The following is a 24069-nucleotide window of genomic DNA, read 5'->3' on the forward strand; positions in this document are numbered from 1 at the left end:
ACACAAATAGACAAATCTTTTGCCTGTATTGAAACGGCTGTACGTCGTGTGGACCTGGAAACTCGATGTCCCTGTACAAGAATACGGGGTAAACCCTATGGGTTGACAGCTATGCATTACAGTCTGTCGTCAATTAAATAGACCTCTATAGCTACACCTGGGTCACACATTGCCATTCGTTTTTTTTGTAAAGACAAAATTAAAAACGAAATTGCATAAGTGGCAGTAGAAATAAATGATGGCTGTATCGTACTTATGCTTCATAACATTAATGAAAGACTGCGTAATTTCAGGTCTGTCCACATTTATTCCTTCTGATGAGTTTCTTATTTCTTTACACAGTGTAAGAATTGTATTGCAGTGCAACGTTATCGTGTGTGTGCATTACTACACGGAGCTGGGATGCCCCATTGGGGTTAATGGTCAACACTCTGGTCTTGTTCGATCCCCTGACACGGAAGTTAAAACCGTGCAAGTTTCTTAAATTCAATTCCTCCTCCGCCTCTGCCCACCCAGCAGTAAACGTGGGGAACGTCACGGCTGATCGACCGGCAGGTCGCATGCGGTGGAGTAAAGTTTGGTATATAGAGTCACGTACATAGAAAAAACAAATTTGAAGAATTTTTTTGTATTGTTTGCTGTTGTAACTTGCTGGACCCCCGTGCCCATATTTGTGTAAATAAGGGCTTCATCGGATCCCCTCCTCCAGTCTAAACCAAGATTCTGATTACTCTTTGGTTCACGTAGGTAGAAAATAAAATAAATAAAAATTTGAAGAATTTTTTTTTGCAAAAATATATAAATTTAAAATAATAAAAGCAAAAAACCCACGACGTTTCGATCGCAACACAAGAGGTCTTCACCAGGCGGAGAGAAAAGAGGGAGCAAGCCATAAATGCCCCTGCTTCTGTGCGGCGTCAACAGCATGGGCGGAGCAGCTAGCGCCAATGTCGGAGCAAAGCACCACAAGTCCAAGTCGTGTTCATGTACAAGTCGTGCGTTAGACATTGGGGGGAAAGGAGGGGGCAGAGATGGAGCTGATGGCGAGAGGGCGGTCCAAGTGTGTTAGACAATGCACTCTCCTACCGTTTGTTTTGTATTGTTTGCTGTTGTAACTTGCTGGACCCCCGTGCCCATATTTGTGTAAATAAGGGCTTCATCGGATCCCCACCTCCAGTCTAAACACAGATTCTGATTACTCTTTGGTTCTTTCGGTAAAGTCACGTAGGTAGAAAATAAAATAAATAAATATTTATACCTCCGTGACTTTACCGAAAGAACCAAAGAGAATGGATTCCTGCAGTCACGAAAGCTTCAAATCAATAAAGATTCTGATTCTCTAGCCCCCGCCCCCTAATTATTTAATCCTCTTAATTATTTGACCACGCCTACCTACTCTTTGGTTCTTTCGGTAAAGTCACGTATAATTAAATACTTGCATATGTATGCTAGTATTTTATTTATCTTTATACTTAAAATAAAAAAAACTTCCATGCATATAAAGATAAAAGAATAAATTAAATACTAGTATGTATGCTAGTATTTAATTTATTATTTTATCTTTATACTTAAAATGAAAAAATAATAAATTAAATACTGCCATACATATGCTAGTATTTAATTTTTTATTTTATCTTTATACCTGACTTTACCGAAAGAACCAAAGAGTAATTCCTGCAGCCACGAAAGTTCCAAATTAAGTTTTTTTTCACGCCTACCTAATTATCCTACCCCTCTCCCCGCTTCTCTGGGTCCCACCTCTTTTGTTCGGACCCCCCCCCCCGATTCTCTAGCCCCGCCCCCTAATTCTCTGGCCCCGCCCCTAATTCTCTGGCCACGCCCCTAATTCTCTGGCCCCGTCCCTAATTCTCTGGCCCCGCCCCTAATTCTCTAGCCCCGCCCCCTAATTCTCTGGCCCCGCTCCTTAATTCTCTGGCCCCGCCCCTAATTCTCTGGCCACGCCCCTAGTTCTCTGGCCACGCCCCTAATTCTCTGGCCCCGCCTCCTAATTCTCTGACCCCGCCCCTAATTCTCTGGCCACGCCTCCTAATTCTCTGGCCACGCCTCTAATTCCCTGGCCCCGCCTCCTAATTCTCTGGCCCCGCCCCTAATTCTCTGGCCCGCCCCTAATTCTCTGGCCACGCCTCCTAATTCTCTGGCCACGCCCCTAATTCTCTGGCCCCGCCTCCTAATTCTCTGGCCACGCCCCTAATTCTCTGGCCACGCCTCCTAATTCTCTGGCCACGCCCCTAATTCTCTGGCCCCGCCCCTTATTCTCTGGCCCCGCCTCCTGATTCTCTGGCCCCGCCCCTAATTCTCTGGCCACGCCCCTAGTTCTCTGGCCACGCCTCCTAATTATCTGGCCACGCCCCTAGTTCTCTGGCCACGCCCCTAATTCTCTGGCCACGCCTCCTAATTCTATGGCTCCGCCCCCTAATTCTCTGGCACGCCCCTAATTCTCTGGCCCCGCCCCTAATTCTCTGGCCCCGCCCCTAATTCTCTGGCCACGCCTCTTGGGTCTCTGGCTCCGCCCCTAATTCTCTGGCCACGCCTCTTGGGTCTCTGGCTCCGCCCCTCCCGCGAGAGAGAGACGTTTCCGGCTGCAATGGCCGAATTCCACATCAAGAACAAGCGCACGGCGCTCGAGCGCATCGAGAAGGCGCTGTCGCCTCTCTACTTCACCGACGTGAACCTGCGGGGCAGGTAAAGCGCGGCGCGTGTGTGTGTCACCTGCACTGCACGTGCACCTAGCCTGGCACACCTCCGATTAGCGCGGTTGGCTACATACGGTGCGAAAAAAGTTCAACATACAGTACTGTACATGCTGTACGTGGTGAAGTGTGAGGTGTGGCCAAACATGTCTCGCCTTCCAATCCACCAGGCCTTCATCCAGCAGTGGAGCGACTAAGGGCTGTGTTGCTGTGTACATTGTTATTGACTTGCATCCCACTGGGATTTTTGCACACAGCGTTGGTGTACGGTGCTTTTTCTGCAACATTTTGCTGTCTTTTCTTGGATTTTCTGTTTGCACTCAGTCACATATTCACTTTAAGATGTTTTCTTGTTCATGTGTTTTGTTTGTTGCGGTTGCACCCGATTCAAGAGCCGAATGGCTCACAGGGCTACACCTAATACATGAAACTTGAAACTTATACCTGGTTATACTGGACCGGTATATTGACTTCACCGGTCCTGGTGGCCTTCACCACCTGCACCCCCCGCCACCTTTAGGATGTTTGTTAATTTTTTAACTGCGGTTAAAGTGCAGCGGCGTGGGGTGTAAGTTAGTGAAGATTAACTTGAGAAAACTATCATTTACAGGCCCATTGTCAATCCACTGCTGGATGGAGGCCTTCCCACGGGCGTTATCACTCCCCACTCATGTTTGTTTGTTGTAGTACAGAGTTAGACTGATGGCCTTAATCTAAGTTGTCTTGTGGTTGTTGTTGTTTGACTTGCATCCCACTGGGATTTTTGCACACAGCGTTGGGTTACGATGTTTTTTTCTGCAATATATTGCTGTCTTGGATTTTTTGTTTGCACTTAGTTCCATATTCACTTTAAGATGTTTTTTGTTCATGTTTTTTGTTTGTTGCGGTTGCACCCGATTCAAGAGCCGAATGGCTCACATGGCTATACCTAATACATGAGCTTGAACTTGAAGAGCCGAATGACACACAGGGCTCTACCTAATACATGAATTTGAACACTCATGTTAGCCGTGGAATCGAACCCAGGTCGTGGATTGTAATCGACATTAAACACGTGCTTCGTATCCGTTACCTGCCGCACGTTTACACCTGATGTGCATATGAACTGGGTGACCACGGGTGTGGAGATGGAGCGTGGGAATCGGTCAGATTGCATAGCCCAATGCCTGGCCCCTATCCAGCCCGTAGGCCCCGGTGCAGTTGCACCGCCTGCACACCTGAGAGGTTACACCACTGGGTTGTATTGGGTGTTGCGATGCTGTGCGGAGTGGTGGCGCAGTGGTTAGCGCACCATGCTTCAAACCCGGCGACCCGACGTTCGATTCCTGCTCACCACATACCAAACTGGGTTACAGATATTTGAACCGGTTCGAGGCCTCCCTTAGGGTCGACTCAGCGTTAAATGAGTACATGGTGCTGGTCACCCACTCCTTCGAGTGCCATGTTGACCTTCATAGGTATCGCTAACAGCACTTGCCCCAATACTCTGTTACAGCTATAGGGGGGGGCATCTTTGCTTTTGGTGATACAGGCTGTATGAAGATGCCCGGCCGGTATCTGGATTGGCGGTGCATCATGCTGGAGGACGCATTTCCTTCCAGGACGCCCAGTCTGCTACGTACGAGAAGACGCAGGTCGGGGATTCCTATGGACCCACGTACGTTCCCACACGCACGCACAAAGACACACACACACAAGCTCTCTTCACCACTACTACTTACTCGCTGTACACCGTGGTTGCACTGCACATCGAAGGCCATGGAATTCTCAAATGATGATTGCATCGTATTTACACTCGCCGGTCGATTCCTGTTGGATTCTGCTGCGGCGGTTGTATGGTTAGCGCACCAGGCTTCCAATATGCCGGCTCAGTTCCATCTCCAGGCGTGGCAGTTGCAACAATGGGTGCAAGTTCCTCCCCCCATTGCCATGTCCTTATGTACACACTCCCAACAGGTTTATTTTACGTGTACCCCTTGTCTGAGCAGCACACAATTAGTTGCAAACACACAGCCGTGTTTCCCCCCTCAGCTGGTCCACACACTGGTTCCAAGTACACGTGGAGGTCCCGGAGGAGTGGACGTGCAAATCTGGTGACGACGATGACGACGCCGCCGCCGAGTGTGACGAGGTTCACCTGCTGTGGGAGTGCGAGGGCGAGTGCCTCCTGTTTCGAGACGGGCAGCCCGTGGCAGGCCTCACGACAGAGGGCGAGAAGACCAGCTACGTCGTTGGGCGGGCGAGACGCAGGACCCCCCCGTCACCGTCGTCGTCAGCGGCAGGATTCTCCGGCACGGCCGAGGATGCGAGCGGCAGAAGGAAGGACGCGGGAAACGAGTCGGCGACCGGGAAAACCTCCGCGCCAATCGACCTCACGACGTCCACGAAAAAATCCCTGCCACCGGCGCGCTCCTTCACAGCCTACGTGGAGATGGCGTGCAACGGCCTGTTCGGCGCCGGCAAGGGCTCCATGATCGCACCGCCGGACCCTGAGCGGAAGTTTGCGCTGAAGCGCGCGGCAGTGGCGCTGTTCCGGCGCGACGTGTACGAGCTGCTGACGGATCTGGAGGTGATCTACGAGGTGGCTTGCGGCCTGGCAGGAGAGGCGGATGGACGTGGCGGCGAGCAGCTTGGCTACCGTGCCCTCTACTGCGGCAACGCCGTTGTGAGCGCCTGCGCGGATGCTCCACGGCCCGGCCCGGCAGGGGCCGCGCCGGCCGGCGACGACGGTGGCGACACGCGGGAGTGGGTGCGGCACGCCCGAGCTATCTCGGGGGCATTTTTCTCCGAGCCGTGGCCCGGGTGCGGCCACGGGAAGGAGAGAGGGGCGGCTCCGGGAACGGTGGTGCACGCCATGGGACACTGTCACATCGACACGGCATGGCTCTGGCCCTACGAGGAGACGGTGCGCAAGTGCGCGCGCAGCTGGGCCACCACCCTGCAGCTCATGGATCGTGACCCCGAGTTTACGTTCGTGTGCTCGCAGGTAAGGAACAGAGTGAGGTGGGAGTGAGATGGAGGGAATCGAGACTATAAACGTTTCACCACGGCAGCATCCAAATCAGAATCTTTATTTATCCTGCAGAAGTGTGTGTAACAGTGTGTCTGTGTACATTAATGAAACCATGAGGTTATATTCTGTGGCAATGAACTTCTGACCTCCGGTGACGATAATTGCACACAGTCTGTTGTATTTTCAGCGGCTTAGAATTACGTACTTTTTGTTGCTTTGGGGACTCATCTCAGCATTCAGTTCACCTACTTGATTGGGCTATTTGTGCAGAGTACATTGTCACAGTTTGGACAAGAAGGGAAGGAGGATGATAAAAGAGACATTAGTTAGTTGTGTACAGTCGAGAATTTAACCCAAAAGCCTTAAGAGATAAACCTCACTAAAACATGTGCCCGATGTCATCAGATCACACAAGCTAAGCAGGAAAATCTGTATAAGGCTCGGATGGGTGACCACAACAGGCAATCATAGGGCTGCGGGGTTTAGGGTGGATATGTAAATTAAAAACTTTACTATATTTACTTTACCAGGTAAGGCCCACTGAGCTATATTGCTCTTTTTCAGAAGTGACCTCGCCACAAATGACAGCTCAACAAAGTGACTTATCACGTGGTCATTTATAGCAGCCAAATACCCTAAACGTATGTCCATTCTAAATGTAGATGGAAAAACCGGAGGACCCAGGGAAAAATCCATGTGACCACAGGGAGAGAGAGACACGCAAACTCCAAATATAAAACCGGCGTTATGGTCGGGATCGAACCCACGACCTCTTGTATACCAGACAAGGCAGATAACATCTCGCCACCATGATGACCCTGTGTGATCGTGAAATATCCAACGGTCGGATACGCGACGTTGTACTTAACCGCCATCCTCTGACCTCTTCATCTGCTCGTCCTCTTACCCGCACCCCCTCTCCCATCTCCCTGCAGGCCCAGCAGCTGAGCTGGCTGAAGCGGCGCTACCCGCGCTCGCTGTATCCGCGTGTGCGCGCCGCGGTGGCGCGCGGGGCCTTCGTGCCCGTGGGCGGCACGTGGGTGGAGTTTGACGGGAACCTCCCGTCGGGCGAGTCCCTCGTGCGCCAGTTCCTGCTGGGACAGCGCTTCTTCCTGCACGAGTTTGGTGCCCGCTGCGACGAGTTCTGGTTGCCCGACACCTTCGGATACTCCGCACAGCTGCCGCAGGTGACCCGAGCCAACTGGTGCGTCGCGTGGTTAAGCAAAGGTTAAAGGCGCGGCCCTGCAATTGCTTGCTCGCGCCATTGCTGGCGGTAGGGCCTCCACTTTTTATTTTTATCAAGGCCCACTGCGTAATATAGCTCTTTTTCAGAAACGCATTGTAAACCACTTCCAACTTCACAAATTCAACGGAGGCAGCAGTAGCTGCAGCGATTCACTCAGTCTCACCTGTCATTGCGTGGCTTTAAATCTTGGATATAGATCTCTAAGATGTGATGCACAGAGCCATATGCAAGAAGTAGTGAAGGAGTGTGTTGCTACCACACAATGACATTACTAAACTAAACTATGTTTATTTCACCAGGTGAGGCCCACTGAGCTGTGTCGCTCTTTTTCAGAAGCAACCTGGCCACAAATGATAGCTCAACGAAGTGGCTTATCGTGTGGAAATATATAGCAGCCAAATACTCTTAAACGCATGTTTATAAATGTGGAGGGAAAAAAGCGGGAGGATCCGGAGAAAAATCCAGGTGACCATGGGGAGAACATGCAAACTCCAAACATACAGACGCCAGGGTCGGGATGGAACCCACAAACCTGCTGTATACCAGGCGAGGTAGTACACGTCTTGTTGCGAAGGTATTTGGCTATTCCACGTTGATCAGACATGCAGGAAGAGGTGCGCGTACTCACACTTTACTTCCATCGCACGTGCCCTGTTCATCGACTAACTGCGGTGTTCCCACCTATACTGCCGGGTGGACAGGCAGTGGTGGGGAATTGAGAAACTTTCCCCGTTGTTTGAACTTCGGCACCGGGAGATTGAACCGGCGACCTCTGCATTGCAAGTGCAGGGTGCTAACCCTTAGACGTCTCACTTGAGCGTCCTCAAACTTACCAACACATCACATAATCGGAAGCAACCTCGCCCCCCTATTGACAAATGAATGCCCACTTGCAAGCCACTGCTGCCATCACCTTGTGCCATACAGGGACAGCTTTTGTCAGGGGGGTCCCCCCAACCTTTTGTTGGGCATTGGAATGAATGGGATGAGAGGTGATGTAAGGCTCTGTGAGATGCCGAGGCATTTCGGCGCCCAACAAATGCAAATCGTCGATGACGTTGCGAAAGGAACGAAGTTCCAAAGGAATTGAGAAACACAATTGAAGAGAGCACTCCAGATTGGCAGGAGCACACGTGAACTGCCAATAACGTTGGATGCACTGGAGGGTACAATAAACCAACACATCTGGTTTGTGTTTTCAAGTTTTGGGCCACCATTGTATTAATTTGGCCCATTATCATTGGGGTAAGTCCCTAATCGCAACACACAAGTTTTGTTCACATCGGATCATCTTCACAAGAGTTGTCGTGCATCCCCGTTACAAACATATGGACAGCTACTGCATATGTGCGTGTGTCGAACTTCTTTCGCACCGTACCTAGCCAACCGTGCTAATCGGAGGTGCGGGGGGGGGGGTAAGGACAATATTGAACTTTAGTTGTAAAGCAGTTGGCAAACCGACCAACGTGCCTGCCCACCTCTCGTTGACCCCCCCCCATCCCCGACAGATCATGACGTCGTGCGGCGCGAGGCGGTTCGTGACCCAGAAGCTGAGCTGGAACCTGGTGAACGCGTTCCCCCACTCGACGTTCCACTGGGAGGGGCTGGACGGGACGCGCGTGCTCACACACTTCCCCCCCGCCGAGTCCTACGAGTGCAAGGTGAGGCCACCCACGGAGAGAGAAGTGCGGCAGTGCGGCAGTGCGGCAGTGCGGCAGTGCGGCAGTGCGGCAGTGCGGCAGTGCGGCAGTGCGGCAGTGCGGCAGTGCGGCAGTGCGGCAGTGCAGCAGCGCAGCCACCAGACCGCCATCGAAGTCACTCTTCCGGTGTTTTCGATTAATTGTCACGATTGCAATTTTTGTGCTACAATTCGCAAATCAAATCCTTGATTCAAATTTTTACCACTTGGTTTGGATTTTTTCTATTCTTTTTTTAACCTCTATCTTGTTGGTACAATTTTGTACGCTCCATGAGCCGAAATCTGATATTAGCATCTCATTTGCAATGTCAATTTCATTTGGATTATTTAGAGCATGTATAGTCTTGGTTGCATTTTCAATCTCTTTGTGTCATTAGTCTGTTGCATTTGTTTTGTCTTGTTTGTATCATCCAGCCCGTTTGTATTGTCTGTTGTTTTTTATATTAGTCCGAAGGTGTTAAAGCATATCATTTACAATATTCTGGCGTGTATGATTATATGTGCTATCATGAGCATAAGGCATCAATTTTTATTAATTAATCGAGGAACCCGTTACCCTGATATTTAAAGATATGTTTTTCATGAAATGAACGTTACTCTGAAGCATGGCGAGTGGGAAAGAAAGTGCTTTCCCCTCGTGTGGAAAAAGAGGTCACTTGAAGAGGTGTCGGAAGCAATTCTCCGAAATCTGCTTCTCTGCGAGCGACCTGAATGGATGCTGGAGACTCGAATGGTTTCTTCATCTCATAACGTGATGGCTGACGGCACAATCAGGTTTAAATTGGGGGAACGGACAATAAAAAAGAAAAACCCGCAGCAAATAAGAATTTCCATTGTAACCGCTGCTCTTGTACCGCGTCGGCCCAGGTGAGCGTCAAAGAAATTCTCAAAAGCGCTTCAAACAACCGGGACAAGGGTCGCACGCAGCACGCCCTCCTGCTCTACGGCTTTGGCGACGGCGGCGGAGGCCCCACGCTGGCCATGCTGGACCGGCTGCGCCGCGTACGCAACGTCGCCGGCTTGCCCCGCGCGACCTCCTCCACCCCCGCGCGATTCTTCAACGCGGTGGAGGCGGAGGTGAACCAGGGCGAGCGGGGCGGCGGCGGCAGCGGCGGTGTAGGTCGTCTGTGCACTTGGAGTGGAGAGCTCTTTCTGGAGATGCACAACGGCACGTACACGACGCAGGCACGCGTCAAGCGCGGAAACCGCCGGTGCGAGGCGCTGCTCAGGGACGCGGAGGCGCTGTGCTGCCTGGCGCTGCTGGCTCAGAGCCCCGTGTACGCGGCTGAGCGCGCAGGAGACGGCTGCGGCGAAACGCGAGATGAAAGTAAAAGCGGAACCGCCTCCGAGGGCGGCAACGCCATGCCAGGAACCAACGCTTCCAGTGGTGGTACGGAGGGCAAGGCGAATGACGACGACGATGGTGATGATGGTGATGATGAGGGCGACGACGCGATGGTGTTGGGATATCCCCGTCAGCAGCTGACGCGCCTGTGGGAGGGCGTCCTGCTGAACCAATTCCACGATGTGCTGCCTGGCAGCTGCACGCGCCAAGTAGCGCGTGATGCCGAGGAAATCTACGGCGGCGTGGAGATCGACGCGGAGCAGATCGCCCGCGACGCCATGGCGGCCGTCGTGCAGCGCGAGCCGGGCGCCGGAGACTTCCCGCGCGACCCCATCGCGTTCTTCAACACGCTCGGCTGGGAAAGAACGGAGGTGGCAGCGTTGCCGGGCCGCGGCGTGAACGGCTACCTCGGAAGAGACCGATTCGTCCCAAATTCTAAAATTGTTTACGGTCGGTATGTGAAGGGCGACGAGAGACGCAGCGACAACGCCGATGGCACAGACGGCCAAGAAGACGCTTCCGCTGGTCTGGTTCTCGTCACCGTTCCGGCCTTCGGCTATTCCATCTACAGCGAAGCCTCACTGCTGGCCGGCGCGGCCAAGTCTCTCGCTGTAATACTGCACCACGAGTCTGACAGCCGCGCGGTCCTGGAGAATGATCTGCTCCGTGTGTCGGTGGATGGCGCGGGGCGGTTGACTTCGCTCATCCACAAGCCGTCGGGCAGGGAGGCGGTGACTCCGGGCCAAAAGGCGAACCAGCTGGTGATGTTCGACGACGTGCCGCTGTACTGGGATGCGTGGGACGTCATGGACTACCATCTGGAGACGCGGAAGCCTCAGGAGCGAACCTCCGAGCCGCTCCGGGTTCTCACCGACGCTGCGGGAATCCGCGTGGCCGTGCGCGCGTGCCTGCACCTGGGAGAGCGTAGCCGGGCGACCGTGGACATCTCGCTGGACGCAGGAAGCCCATTCGTTCGGTTCGACGTCACCGCCACTTGGCACGAAAACCGCCGTTTCCTGAAAACGGAATTTCCCGTGGCGGTGCGCAGCGGCGGCGGCGAGGCCACGTACGAGATCCAGTTCGGGCACGTTCGCAGGCCGACGCACCGCAACACGTCGTGGGACTGGCCGCGCTACGAGGTGTGGGCCCACCGCTGGGCTCACCTCGGCGAGCACGGCTTCGGCCTCGCTCTGCTCAACGACTGCAAGTACGGCCACTCGGCACGCGGCAACGTCCTGTCCCTCTCGCTACTGAGGTCGCCAAAGGCGCCGGACCCAGAGGCTGACATGGGGGAGCACACGTTCGCGTACGCGGCCATGCCGCACGAAGGCAGCTTCCAGGACGCTGGCGTTATCCGCTGCGCGAGCGCCTTCAACCATCCGTTGAGAGCGCAGCGCGCGTCCTCCAGCAGCGTGGCGGGTGGCGCCCAGAATTCCTCCATGGCTTCCTCCGTTGCTCCGGAAAGCCCGAGTAAGCAAGATGCGGCATTGACCGTTGACGCTGCGCCTGCCGAGGTATTCAACGAGGAAGCGTCCCGGAGTCTTCCTGCTGCGCCTAGCGGCGGCCCGCGTGTCAAACGGATTTCCCAGCGGGGCTTCTTCACCGTGGAGCCGTCCTCCGTGGTCGTGGAGACGCTGAAGCTCGCCGAAGGTTGGCCTGGCCACGCAGGTACCGGGGTGGTGCTGGTGGTACGTCTCTACGAGTCCCACGGCGGGGCGGCCGTGGCGAGGTTGCGGTGCCGTTGCTCGCCGGACCTGCCGCTCATTTCAGCTGTGCCGTGCAACATGCTCGAAGACGCCGACGACAGCGAGCCACCACTTGTCGTCAAGGATGAAGGTGATGATGAAGAGAATGTGCCTGAGCAAGTGAAGGAAGGCGATGACGGTCCCAATCAAAAACAGGCAAAGAGACCTCAGTCCGGCCCGGCCTGGCGCTGTGTCTTCGTGCCTTTTAAAGCGTTCCAAATTCGCACGCTCTCTCTGCATTTTGGCCAGCCCACACTTGTGCTGTAGATGAAAGTCTTTTCAAATTTCATTGACAAGATAATGACGTTACTCTTGAGGTGCTGAGAATATCTTCGTGTTAAATAACTCCACCTCCTCCAGGCACTTGTTGTTTTGCACCACAGACAGACTTTGATGTCTTTCTGCTTTATCTTGCACCGATGTTTGCATCGCATGCATCGGTTTTAACGGTTCAAGTAGAAAACAAAAGTCCCATAGAGAGAACACTGATAGACGCACGAGGTGGCATCTTTTTAGTGCTGCAGAGAAGAGAATGTGACCAGAGACCAAATCATTGAAGCAGAATGACACCGAAGTCAAATGAATAAACGTAGTGATTTGTCAAATCCATTGTTAGAGGAAGATCCATGTCGGTCACGAGGGCTGGTGTAAACTTCACCGCGCTGGGCGGAACAGAATTGGTTTACACGTCACCACTGATGTTAGCCGTGGCTCGGATTCAAACTCTGGTCCCCTCGTTCATAACGCAGTGCGCAAACCACTGTACCGCCACTCCCACCCCTTGATGATGCTTAGTTTATTACACGTTTGTTCATAATCGATTGTGAGAATCGCGATGTTGAAAGAGGAAATTGTGGTGCGAGATATCTATTCAGCGGCAGTATTTCCGTTGGTCCAAATGTTTTGTTTGATTAAAGTCGCCGATTGTTTTGCCGAAATGATGCCGATTCCAAATGAAATTCGCCAAAACTGTGGATATTGGCAATCGTTATAGAAACTGATCTTTATTGCAGGAGGGACCTGGATTTCTAGGTGATTTCTTAAGTCTTATAAAAGGCTTGGTTGCTAACACTAATTGTCCGTTTATGTGAATAAAGTTTATTGCTTGAAAATAGTAGTGCCGCGTTTCACTCTGTGGTGGTTGCTGGAATTGTCCTGCGTTGCCGATTTGGTTATGGCAGACAGACTTCCCAACGAGGCCGGGGGGTTGTCACATGACGCACCACATGGTCCTGGTAATCACCATACAGGCGGACTGTCAAATTCACGACGATCTACATTCACGACACATCCTCTGACACAACTCCGTACACATTTTAAACCGGTCCGGTTTCCAATGTCACTTGGTTAGGAGCTTTTGTTATTACTAAGTGGTTTTGTGGATTTTTACTTCTTAAACCCTGTTAAATGTGGCTTACAAAAAGGAAAAACACATCAGCAAGCAATGTTTCTACCTTATTCTTGGTTCTTTCGGTAAAGTCACGTGACTTTACCGATAAATAAATTATTTTATTGTTTCCCTTCTACGTGACTTTACCGAAAGAACCAAGAATATGAATCCCTACAGCCACGAAAGCTTGAAAACAAAATGTTTTTACCGTTTCTACTATGGCGACAATCGGGTCCGATTTATGACGGGGTTTCCAGGAACGCATTGTGACATCGTAAAAGCTAAAAGTGGGTGACCGCCTCGACTGTGATTAAACAATTTGGTAGTGCTACGTTGGCAGCGATGCACACGAGCATAAATAACAAACAACAATTCTAGATTTGAAGCTTTTGTGACTGCAAGGATTCATACTCTTTGGTTTTTTCGGTAAAGTCACGTAGGTAAAAAATTTAGTTTTCATTTATTTTATTTACTTTTTACCTACGTGACTTTACCGAAAAAACCAAAGAGTAACAAACAACAAACTGAACACATTAATCAATACCACTGCCCTCTGTGAAGAAGGGCCACTTCCTGCCGATACATCGCCTTGTTGCGATTGCACAATTGCTGCGAGGCATCGCGCAATCTCAGGATTGCTGCAGTGGAGCTGGGGGCGTAGTGCACATTGGTTAAGCATGACGGGTGACGTTTCTTCTGCATGGGAGATGTGGATTAAAAACAAGTAGAAAGTAAACCACGGTACTTTATAGTTGTTGAAAATGGCACCAAATAAATAATACACAGATGTAAAGCATCGTGCTGAAAAAAAGAACAACACAAAGTCATTAAAGTGAAGCATTACATGTTCACCACTTAAGAAATTCGGCTGAGTGCAATTGAGAATAGGGGCTCTGTTCATTCTTGCTCATGGTCGGTTTTTTTTAAGGAATGAGTTCAAGAATTTGTCCATGGAGTGATCAACTTCTGAGAGTAACAACATAAATAACCTTGAACACAAACTTTGACCGTATTTATTCCCTGCAGCGGGGAGATACCTGGTCACATTACAGAGCTTGCAATGGTGGAGAGAGAGAGTAACTTTACCCACTGTGACAGGTAGCCCCGTATGCGTATGACACAGCTGTGTATACAAAATGCACAAGACATCCCGATCTAAAACCTTGGTCTCTTTATGTTTTTGTACAGCCTCAACATTACAATTACAAACCCACCACACAGTTACTATGTATTAAGCTACAACACCTGTTTCCAGCATCAGAGGTACACATCAATAACTGATTTGTATTTTAAACAATTCCAACGGTGTTGAACTTCATGACAATATACAGTCCTTTGTCTCATCCACTGCTGGATGAAGGCTTCCCTACACCGTGTCGGGCATGGAGGTTATTAGATCATACTTCACCGTAAACGTCAGCTTCAGACATACATGGGAATTGAACTCGGGATTGCCAAATTCGTAGTGAAAGTCAACGACCAACGCGCCGCTGCGCTTCTCAACACAGACGTCCTTCCATCAAGATAATGGTCCAGACTGCATCGCAAGTGTCAGGAATCACCCCTTGTATCATTGTGACCATTGCGCCACCCCATCCTCCACTGGGATTCCTCTAACACAGCATTGTGATGTAAAACTCTGCGAGCCGAGGTTGATTCCCAGCCACAGGTAACGTCGGTGGCGAGTGAGATCTGAAGCGGTCGGTGCGGGACATCGCGTGGCTACGTTCTGGGCAACAGAGGGCGGTGGCAGCCAAATAAATACTGGTAGGAACCTCCTGGTTACACCAGCCCACAGGGGATTATTGTGTCCATCGTGCAGGGAGGGGCTGGGTGGGGAGGGGAGGGGCTGGGTGGGGAGGGGAGGGTGGGGAGGGGCTGGGTGGGGAGGGGAGTGTGGGGAGGGGCTTGGTGGGGAGGGTGGGGAGGGGCTGGGTGGGAGGGGTGGGGCTGGTCAGCCCGTGGTGCCCTTATAAAACTCAAAGTTTAACCTACTCACGCCGGCTTCTGCCCGCCCTCAGTCGGGCATATTTGCGGAATACACCACGCCGCCGTTGTCCCTGGCCATTGACCGAGCAACCCAACGTTCCTACCAGCTCCCTCCGCAGGAATGTGTTGTACCGTAGGTGCTTCGTGGTCAAGTGCTGTTGACGGAACCCCCATGACCGACGCAAAAACGGTGTTTCAGGAGTCCTTCATCCAATAGATTAACAAACGGCCGTGACGTTTGTTTGTATGGCATGTAAAAATGTTCATAATTAAAAAGCAAAACTTGATTGGATAAAGATGGACCCACGCCTCAACTCTGAGCGTTGGCTTGGTGCTGCCATGGAGACAGGGTGGTCAGAGGCGATGTGCGCGCAAGCGTTGGCGCACTTTCTCTGCCATGACGGCCTCCTCCACGGAGCGGTCGTAAAACTCGAGCACGGCGCCGTGCGGGCAGATGAGATAGGTGATGATGGAGTGGTCCACCTGCGCGCACACGCATGGTAATGAACGAACGTCAGCCGCATTCGCTATACGCCGCCTGCCACCAAGTCACCCGGAATAACACCGATACTGTAATAGCGCCTGCGTTTACATTGCACCCGTAAGCTAACGAAACGTCTCGGTGCATTGCTCTTTACCTAGGCGACTCCTTTCCCCCCCCCCCCCGGAGCAATGTTATCACAGCACCGGCCCGCTCAATAGGCATCAGTCCACCAGCAGAGGAAGAATATTACTCATGTGATCTCGTTAGATTTAAGAAGCTAAGCAGCTTTGAGGTTTGGGCTTGGTTAGTGCTTGGATGGGCAACCGTCATTCATGACTGGTTGTCTCCCCAATCTTTATTCCAAATGTGCTGTCAGCATCATGTGGAGAATGGCCAGAGATATGGACATCATAGAACTACTTCTGAGATCACATCAGGTGGCTTTTGTTATCCTGATATAAGGGGGTACTGTTACAGAGAAATGTTGTAACAGTATTTTATTTCTCATAACTGGAATGCAACCAAACTAAATGCAAATCCAAATTCATGGTGTTTTTTTTTTTATGCAGTCACAGGTAATCTGGCTGAAACCATTAACTCACTACACTTTAGAACCCACTTGAATTTAAACTAAACTTGAAATTTTCCAGGTGTGGCCCACTGAGCTCTCTAGGTTTTTTTCACGAGTGACCTGGCCACAAATGATGGCTCCACTAAGTGCCGTATCATGTGGCCGTTCATAGCAACCAAATAATCATGCTTGGGATGACTGTAAAACCCGGATTCAAACCAAGAATCCCAGCAATGCCAGCTGCGTATCGACCCCTGAACCGCTCGGCCACTTCTGTCTGCGCACGTGTGTAGTAGATGACCCCGCGTGTAACGTACCACGTACTCCTGGTCGGTGGGGTCACGTGGGCCGGGCTGAGCGTACACGCGGTAGGCTTTTGAGATCGACGAGATCTGCTCCGGAGAGCCGGTCAGGCCGACCAGCCGTGGGTGGAAATCTGCGTGGCACGCGACAAAAGCTGCCGTAGTTTACGGGGTTGTCTCGCCAAGTACACAGGTAACGACAACAATAATGATGATAATTCTGTAACTTACGTCGGTGATATTTTGGCAAAAAATGTGGATCATGAATAAACACGACCCTGGTAGGTAAAGGTGCAGCCCTGCAATTGTTTGCTAACGCCACTGCTGGCAGATAGGCCTCCACTCAAGGGAGCTCTCGAAGCCCTCGAAGGGTAACAGGCCTTCTCTTCCATACAGGTAAAATGTCTTTGAAGAGGTGGGAGTACCCATAATTTACCCCGCCATATGCGACCTGCCGACCATCTGTGCTGTACCCTCTTTGGTTCTTTCGGTAAAGTCACGTATAAAGAGAAAATAATCAATTAAATACTAGCATACGACGTTTCGATTGCAACACAAGCAATCATCATCAGGTATAAATGAAATAGAAACACAAATCTAGTATACTTGAAAATGTAATGTAATACAACAGAGAGTCGGATAACATAACAGTGTTGACTGTTATGTTATCCGACTAACTGTTGTATGAAATAGAAACACAAATCTAGTATATAAATGAAATAGAAACTCAAATCTAGTATACTTAGAAATGTAATGTAATACAACAGAGAGTCGGATAACATAACAGTCAACACTTATACTAGATTTGTGTTTCTATTTCATTTATACCTGATGATGATTGCTTGTGTTGCAATCGAAACGTCGTATGCTAGTATTTAATTTATTATTTTCTCTTTATAAGTGACTTTACCAAAAGAACCAAAGAGTAATTCCTGCAGTCACGAAAGCTCCAAATTAAGTATGTGCTGTACCCATTTATACTGCTGGGTGGACAGGTTAGGGGAGGATTTCATAAACTTTCTCCATTGTTTCAACGACCATTGTCAGGAGTTTGAACCAAAGACCCCAGTGTGATAAACAGAACATCACGGCAGCATCCCTTTCATAACAACATTTCAAAATAAATTCTTCAACACACTGCAAATAATAAATGAAGCAGGTTGGTGAAGGTGGGAAACCCGTCGTGCCTTTTATGTATTGCGCCACAGCCGCGACGTCGTCCCTCTGCGGATCGATCGTCACGAACACAGGCTGCACCCTGGGCAGGTTCGTGTCCTTGTCTGCACACGCACGCAGCACACGCACGCAACACACAGCACACGCACGCAACACACAGCACACGCACGCAGCACACGCACACAACACGCAGCACACGCACGCAGCATACACGCGTCACAGGACCTAAACACGTGCTTGTCACACCGGATGTGAGACGTGGTGTCAGGTTCAATAACTGCGTCTGTTACATGGCGAGGTTGGCGATATGTTAACTCTCTTGCCTGGTATACGGGAGTTCGATCCCAACCCTGACACCTGTATATTTCGAATTTGCATGTTCTCCCCATGGTCGCATGCATTTTTCTCCGGGTTTTTCCCCTCCACATTTAGAAACATCCATTGAAGAATATTTAGCTGCTATACATTTCCATATAAGCCACTTCATTGAGCCATCACACGTGGCCAGGTTGCTTCTAAAATAAGAGCTACACAGCTCAGTGGGCCTTACCTGGTAAAATAAAATAGTTTAGGAATGTCATTGTGTGGTAGCAACACACTCCTTCACCTCTTCTTGCATATGTCTCTGTGAATCACATTTTAGAGATCTATATCCAAGTTTGAAAGCCACAAGATGGCTGCAGGTGAGGCTGAGTGAATAGTTACAGCTGCTGCTGCTGCCTCCGTTGAATTTGCAAAGTTGGCAGTGGTTTACAACGCGCCGTACCGTTCGCAATGAAATCTGCATGTCACAATGCACTCAAGAGTTTGCAATTTGCCCTATGGCTTTCAATGTGCTGTGGTGCACGATGTGTCCCACAGTTTGGTCACCGTCTTCGTAGCCACACTGCAGCAGAGGTCGCAACCGGGTACCCGATACCCGTACCCTACCCGATACCGGGCTACCCGTACCCGGCCGGGTACGGGTACCCGTTTGCGACCCTGGTGCGGCCGGGTACGGGTAAGGAATCAAAACCCGTTTGCGACCTCTGCACTGCAGGTTTCCCTTGATTTCCCACTTGTTAAGAGAGTCACAGGATCTGGTGTGAGTCATGCGGATTCCTGCACTATGAAAATTCGAAGTCTTTTCATTATTGACCACCACCCTAAGTGATTTTATGAAGTCATTGATATGGAATTATTGTTGGATTCGTGAATGGATTCTCGTGACCTCCTATTTCGAAGTGGCTTTGGAAGCCCTTCTACGGTCCGTGTGAAGCTCACGTACCGAGGGTGTGTACGACGCCCGATACTTTCTCCATTTCCTCTGGACACACATCGGGGCAGTGCGTGAAGCCAAAGTAGAGCAGGCTCCACCGGCCGACCAGGAGGTCGTGACCCTTAACCTTGTGTCCACTCTGATCGGTCAGTTCAAATTTCACACCTCCCAGCCCAACGATGTGATCATTCAAGCCTAGACGGACGACAAACACAGCGTATAAGCACACACACAAGCACGTGCTTGTGATCACACACGTGTGTCCAAATGAGGACACTCAAAAGTCATCCAAGAGGAGTAACAGTTTGAGAATGTTGGTAAAGATAGGCGAATTTCAGAGCTAACCGACACGGCATTGGGAGGCCTTTATCCACCAGTGGTTGACAATGCCGTTCATGATTATTACGTGTACTTTAGTATACTTACGTACCTTGTTTTTCATACCGCAAATATGCCCACCACCCAAAGAAGGCCGATCCAATTCCTGCTGTCACCAAGATTCGAGTTCGCAAACTGAACTGCTCACGCGTGCACACGGAAACACACGTAGAGAGCCCTTCTGTCAATCGGCCGCTGGATTAAGGCCCCCTTCCCCAAGCAGTGTGGGTTGTGAGGGCTGTTGGCCACGCTGCAGCTCTGGCAAGCTCACCTGTATCTCTTTGGAAGCCTTGGAAAATCCACGCGTGTGTAATCGCGTGCTCACCTGTCCCTACAGCAATTACCGAGCCACACACACCACACCGGTGAGCGTTATCTTCGCGGTCAAGTATGGAGTTATTATTGGGGGTTTTTTCATAAACGAAGCCCAAAAACTACACCTGGGTGTTTTTCTGAGTTGCTTTGCTCATTTTTTGTTACAATTCACCTTTTGGGGCCAATTATTTAACGGTGGGGCAAAGGTCAAGTTAAAAATGTCAACACATGGGCACAATCATTTCAGTTCTACTTTTTTGGTCACAACTAAACACAAATATTTTGAAATCTGTCTTTAGGTGACCCAACTCTAAACTTTAAAGGTAATACAGAGGGTGGCATCGACAACTATATTTTTACAGTGTAAAGTCGCATATTCCACTCCCGAACCTCTGATTAGCACGGTTGGCTCCGTACGGCGATAAATAAGTTTAACATCCATACACGTTGTTTGCTCCAAGTGCTGGGAGATTCTGCAATCCCTCTCCTGAAATTCAGTTCCTGACGAAGCTCCCATCGCGTGGAGCAAAACATCGGACATCGTGCCAACAACACGACCCAAAACACACTGGAGAGCAACATAGCACGACCGTGAAAACCCACGCAGTCGAATTCATTTAGATAGGCCCTAACACAACCTTCACAGTCTCTCACACATTTGCCTATCATATATGCGACCCCATCTCCATAAACCATCACAAATGTTGCGGGACGTCCTGTAATCCAACGTGACAATATCACCAGTATCAATTATCATACAAATTTACACATCAACTGGTATCTACAATGAGGCCAATCTGACTCGCAAAGTCCAGTAATATTCACGTACCCTTAAGGGGAACAGGAGAGCTGGTGTCAGTCTTCGAGCAGCGCACCACAAACGCATCACGCCAGTCTACTACAACACACGGGCAGCTGTACACACAGACAACAGTAAATACACTGCTGTATGAAGACCCCTCCATGCCGTGTCCATCATGGGGGTGTTACGACCGTGCTTCAGGACGCTCATCAGTGCGGGTTAGTGAAGTGGTTGGGTGGTCCAGAATGGGGAGCGGTGGCGCAGTGGTTAGCGCTACGTTGCGCAACGAACCTGGCGACGGGAGTTTGATTCCTGCTCGCGGCCAACACCAGTGACGATTATCTGAAACGGTCCTGGGCCTGCCCTAGGTAGACTCAGCCTCAAATAAGTCCCCGGTGCAGTGTGCCCATATCACTCCTAGGGAGTCAAAACCAGCACGGCGTAGTGCTGGCCACCCAACTCCTCGTATACCGCGCCGGTCTTCATCGGTGCTCGCGAACAGCACTTGCCCCAGGCAGCCTGTTAAGGCTACACGGGGGATCTTTGCCTTTGTTTGGGGTGGTCCAGGAACGATTCAGATATCGCTCCCCAAGGATGGTGGTAACCACCGTGGCTGAGAATCGAACTCAGGTAGCCAGCCGGGTTCATCTCGCGAGCGGTACTGCGAAAGAGCGGCCACGTGGTGGCGTGAGAGCGTAGCCAGTCCAGAGGTCGCAAACGGGTTTTGATTCCTTACCCGTACCCGGCCGCACCTGGGTCGCAAACGGGTACCCGTACCCGGCCGGGTACGGGTAGCCGGGTATCGGGTAGGGTACGGGTATCGGGTACCCGGTTGCGACCTCTGAGCCAGTCCCAGCGTGAGACTGCTCTGATGACATGTCGGGTGGTCGGAGGGGAGTGTGTTAAGAGCTGCGAGCCTGTGATTTGTTGTAGAGTTTAAGCGTGGTGGTATCTTCTTGGTTCTTTCGGTAAAGTCACGTAGAAGGGAAGTAATACAATAATAAAAATAAATCTTCTTGGTTCTTTCGGTAAAGTCACGTAGAAGGGAAGTAATAAAATAATAAAACAATAAAATATATAATAATAATTATTTTATTATGTTTTATTTTTATTATTTATTACTTCCCTTCTACGTGACTTTACCGAAAGAACCAAGAAGATGAATACCTGCAGTCACGAAAGCTTTAAATCGAAATAAAAATAAAACATAATAAAATAATTCTCACGACATTTCGGCCACAATGCAAGCAGCCGTCCTCAGGTGAAGAACAGGTCGGGCCGAAACGTCGTGAGAATTATTTATTTGTTTTATTTTTATTATTTTATTATTTCCCTTCTACATGACTTTACCGAAAGAACCAAGAAGATGAATCCCTGCAGTCACGAAATCTTTAAATCGAAACGTGGTGGTATCATTCGCTACACATTCTCACGATTGTGTGAGCACGCGTGCTTTAAGTCTGTGGGTGTGAATAACTAACTGCGCGTGTGTGTGCGTGGTACAACTCGCAATGCCCTCGATCTTACCCAGGAAAGCCTCACTAAATCTTAAGGAAGGTCCCGCATTGGCATGGCACTCCTGAAAAGCGCGTGCAACAGACACACGTGCAGGCACAATTAATAGGCACTCACGAAGATACGCGTGGAACCAGAGAGAGGGCACGGCACACACAAACTAAGACATCGCCACCAATTGGCGGTGATGACACCAGGACGTCATGTGCTGGCCAAGGTGAAACTTGAGCTCACGTTTTAAGTGTCGACTGGCAGCAGCAGGTCACGGGACAGACCCAGTGGCTCTGTGAGACAGACAATGCGGGTACACGATGCACAATGACACACATACAGCGATACAGACACAGTCCCAGAGACAAGACAAAGATCCCCCGTATAGCCTTAACAGACTGTAGGGGCAAGTGCTGTTAGCGAGCACCTATGAAGGCCGGCACGGCACACGAGGGGGTGGGTGGCCAACACCACGCCCGACCGCCTTTGTCTCCACACCGTATCAGGTACTTGATTCAGGCTGGGTCTACCTGTGAAGACCCGAGACCGGTTCAGTTAATCGTTACTAATGTTGGCCGTGTCGAGCTCGTAGTGCAGTGCGCTAACCACTGCACTACCGCTGCCCACACACAACACGCGTAAGGGACACAAACTCAGTCACACGCAGACACAGCATAGACATGCACAGCCTCACTGTCGCCCCCACTCACTCTCTCACCCTCACACGCTCTCACTCAAACTCATCCACCCGCACCCATCCTGGCTCACCCTCACCGACTCACTTTCACTCACTCTCACTCTACCCACACCCCAGGTGACCCCAGGATCCTCGCCCCCTCACACTCACTCTCTCATCCTCACTCTCACCCCTCACTCACCCTCACTCACTCTCTCACCCTCACTCACTTTCAGCCTCACTCACCCCCTCACACACCCCCTCACTCACCCTCACTCACTCTCTCACCCCCTCACTCACCCACTCACTCTCACCCTCACTCTCACCCCTCACCCACTCACTCTCTCACCCTCACTCACTCTTTCACCCTCACTCACCCCTCACCCTCACTCACCCCCTCACTCACTCACCCTCAATCACTCTCTCACCCCCTCACTCACCCACTCACTCTCTCACCCTCACTCTCACCCCTCACTCACCCACTCACTCTCTCACCCTCACTCACTCTTTCACCCTCACTCACCCCTCACCCTCACTCACCCCCTCACTCACCCCCTCACTCACTCACCCTCAATCACTCTCTCACCCCCTCACCCACTCACTCTCTCACCCTCACTCTCACCCCTCACTCACCCACTCACTCTCTCACCCTCACTCACTCTCTCACCCTCACTCACTCTCTCACCCTCAATCACCCTCACCCCCTCACTCACTCTCTCACCCCCTCACTCACTCTCTCACCCTCTCTCTCACCCTCGCCCCCTCACTCACTCTCTCACACTCACCCTCACTCACCCCCTCACCCTCACTCACTCACTCTCTCACCCACCCCCTCACCCTCACCCACCCTCTCTCCCTCTCATCCCCTCACCCACCCTCTCTCCCTCTCTCCCCCTCACCCACCCTCTCTCTCTCACCCCCTCTCTCACCCTCACTCACTATTTCACCCTCACTCACTATTTCACCCTCACTCACCCCCACTCACCCATCCCAGCCCTCACCTCCACGCCCCTCGTGTCCGTAGCCGGCGAATCACGTGGAGTCACTGCCGCTTCCGGACCGGGTCCCGCTCGCGCAAGGGTCCGGCCTCTTCTCACCGCTCCGCTGTTTTAGTTCCGGTTTCATTCCTCCCCCCCTCACCCCCCTACACAAGATTCACTTCAGCGGCTCCTTTTTGTCAGTGCCACCCACTGCTTGACGAGGGCTTCCCCACGCCGTGCGCGTCCAGGGGGTTTAGTTGGACATACTTCACCACGCTGGACAATGCGGGGTTAGTGAAGGCATAAACGTGGGAACATAGAAGTAAAATAACATAGAAGTACTGTACAATGGATGTTGCTACACTGCCCTATGCTGATTCTAGATTTGAAGCTTTCGTGACTGCAAGGATTCATATTTTTAGGTTATTTTCCGGTAAAGTAGCGTAGGTAAAAAATTAATTTATTTTATTAATTTTAATTTTT

At 50.9% G+C, this 24069-nt stretch overlaps 2 protein-coding genes across 5 annotated transcripts; one reads left to right on the forward strand and one right to left on the reverse strand.

Moving 5' to 3' along the window:
• Nucleotides 1-2575: 2575 nt before the first annotated feature.
• MAN2C1 (mannosidase alpha class 2C member 1) lies at nt 2576-12871 on the forward strand. Its single transcript, XM_061567937.1, has 6 exons — nt 2576-2703; nt 4243-4368; nt 4743-5697; nt 6660-6911; nt 8479-8631; nt 9537-12871. Exons 1-6 carry the CDS (start codon nt 2606-2608, stop codon nt 12024-12026), a joined length of 4074 nt encoding a protein of 1357 aa, XP_061423921.1. The 5' UTR covers nt 2576-2605; the 3' UTR covers nt 12027-12871.
• Nucleotides 12872-15054: 2183 nt separating this feature from the next.
• LOC133352479 (protein SCO2 homolog, mitochondrial-like) lies at nt 15055-23666 on the reverse strand. Of its 4 annotated transcripts, none has more exons than XM_061568150.1 (10): nt 23608-23649; nt 22174-22223; nt 21952-22003; nt 20452-20537; nt 19579-19638; nt 19360-19447; nt 18939-19124; nt 17683-17775; nt 16511-16629; nt 15055-15621 (listed from the first exon to the last, which is right to left on the reverse strand). In XM_061568150.1, the coding sequence occupies exons 4-10, from the start codon at nt 20506-20508 to the stop codon at nt 15493-15495; spliced, it is 732 nt and encodes a 243-aa protein (XP_061424134.1). In that variant the 5' UTR covers nt 20509-20537; nt 21952-22003; nt 22174-22223; nt 23608-23649; the 3' UTR covers nt 15055-15492. The 4 variants fall into 4 exon arrangements, with proteins under 4 accessions (XP_061424134.1, XP_061424135.1, XP_061424133.1 ...); XM_061568151.1 differs by having other exon boundaries at nt 23592-23610; XM_061568149.1 differs by lacking the exon at nt 21952-22003 and having other exon boundaries at nt 23608-23666.
• Nucleotides 23667-24069: the final 403 nt, after the last annotated feature.

The sequence above is a fragment of the Lethenteron reissneri genome, chromosome 40 (genome assembly GCF_015708825.2).
Source record: "Lethenteron reissneri isolate LAM-NWPU_2019-01 chromosome 40, ASM1570882v1, whole genome shotgun sequence".
NCBI lineage: Eukaryota > Metazoa > Chordata > Hyperoartia > Petromyzontiformes > Petromyzontidae > Lethenteron > Lethenteron reissneri.

Bases quoted from the DNA above. Each gene is read 5' to 3' on its own strand.
- MAN2C1 (XM_061567937.1), top strand. From the start codon at position 2,606: ATGGCCGAATTCCACATCAAGAACAAGCGCACGGCGCTCGAGCGCATC. The intron at 2,704-4,242 runs GTAAAGCGCGGC...TTGGTGATACAG, and splicing joins GACGTGAACCTGCGGGGCAG to GCTGTATGAAGATGCCCGGC. The intron at 4,369-4,742 runs GTACGTTCCCAC...TTCCCCCCTCAG, and splicing joins GGGGATTCCTATGGACCCAC to CTGGTCCACACACTGGTTCC.
- LOC133352479 (XM_061568149.1), bottom strand. From the start codon at position 20,508: ATGCGTTTGTGGTGCGCTGCTCGAAGACTGACACCAGCTCTCCTGTTC. The intron at 19,448-19,578 runs GTGAGCTTGCCA...ACGCGTGAGCAG, and splicing joins AGGCTTCCAAAGAGATACAG to TTCAGTTTGCGAACTCGAAT. The intron at 16,630-17,682 runs GCACGACGGGTT...CGTGCCACGCAG, and splicing joins TGTGGCGCAATACATAAAAG to ATTTCCACCCACGGCTGGTC.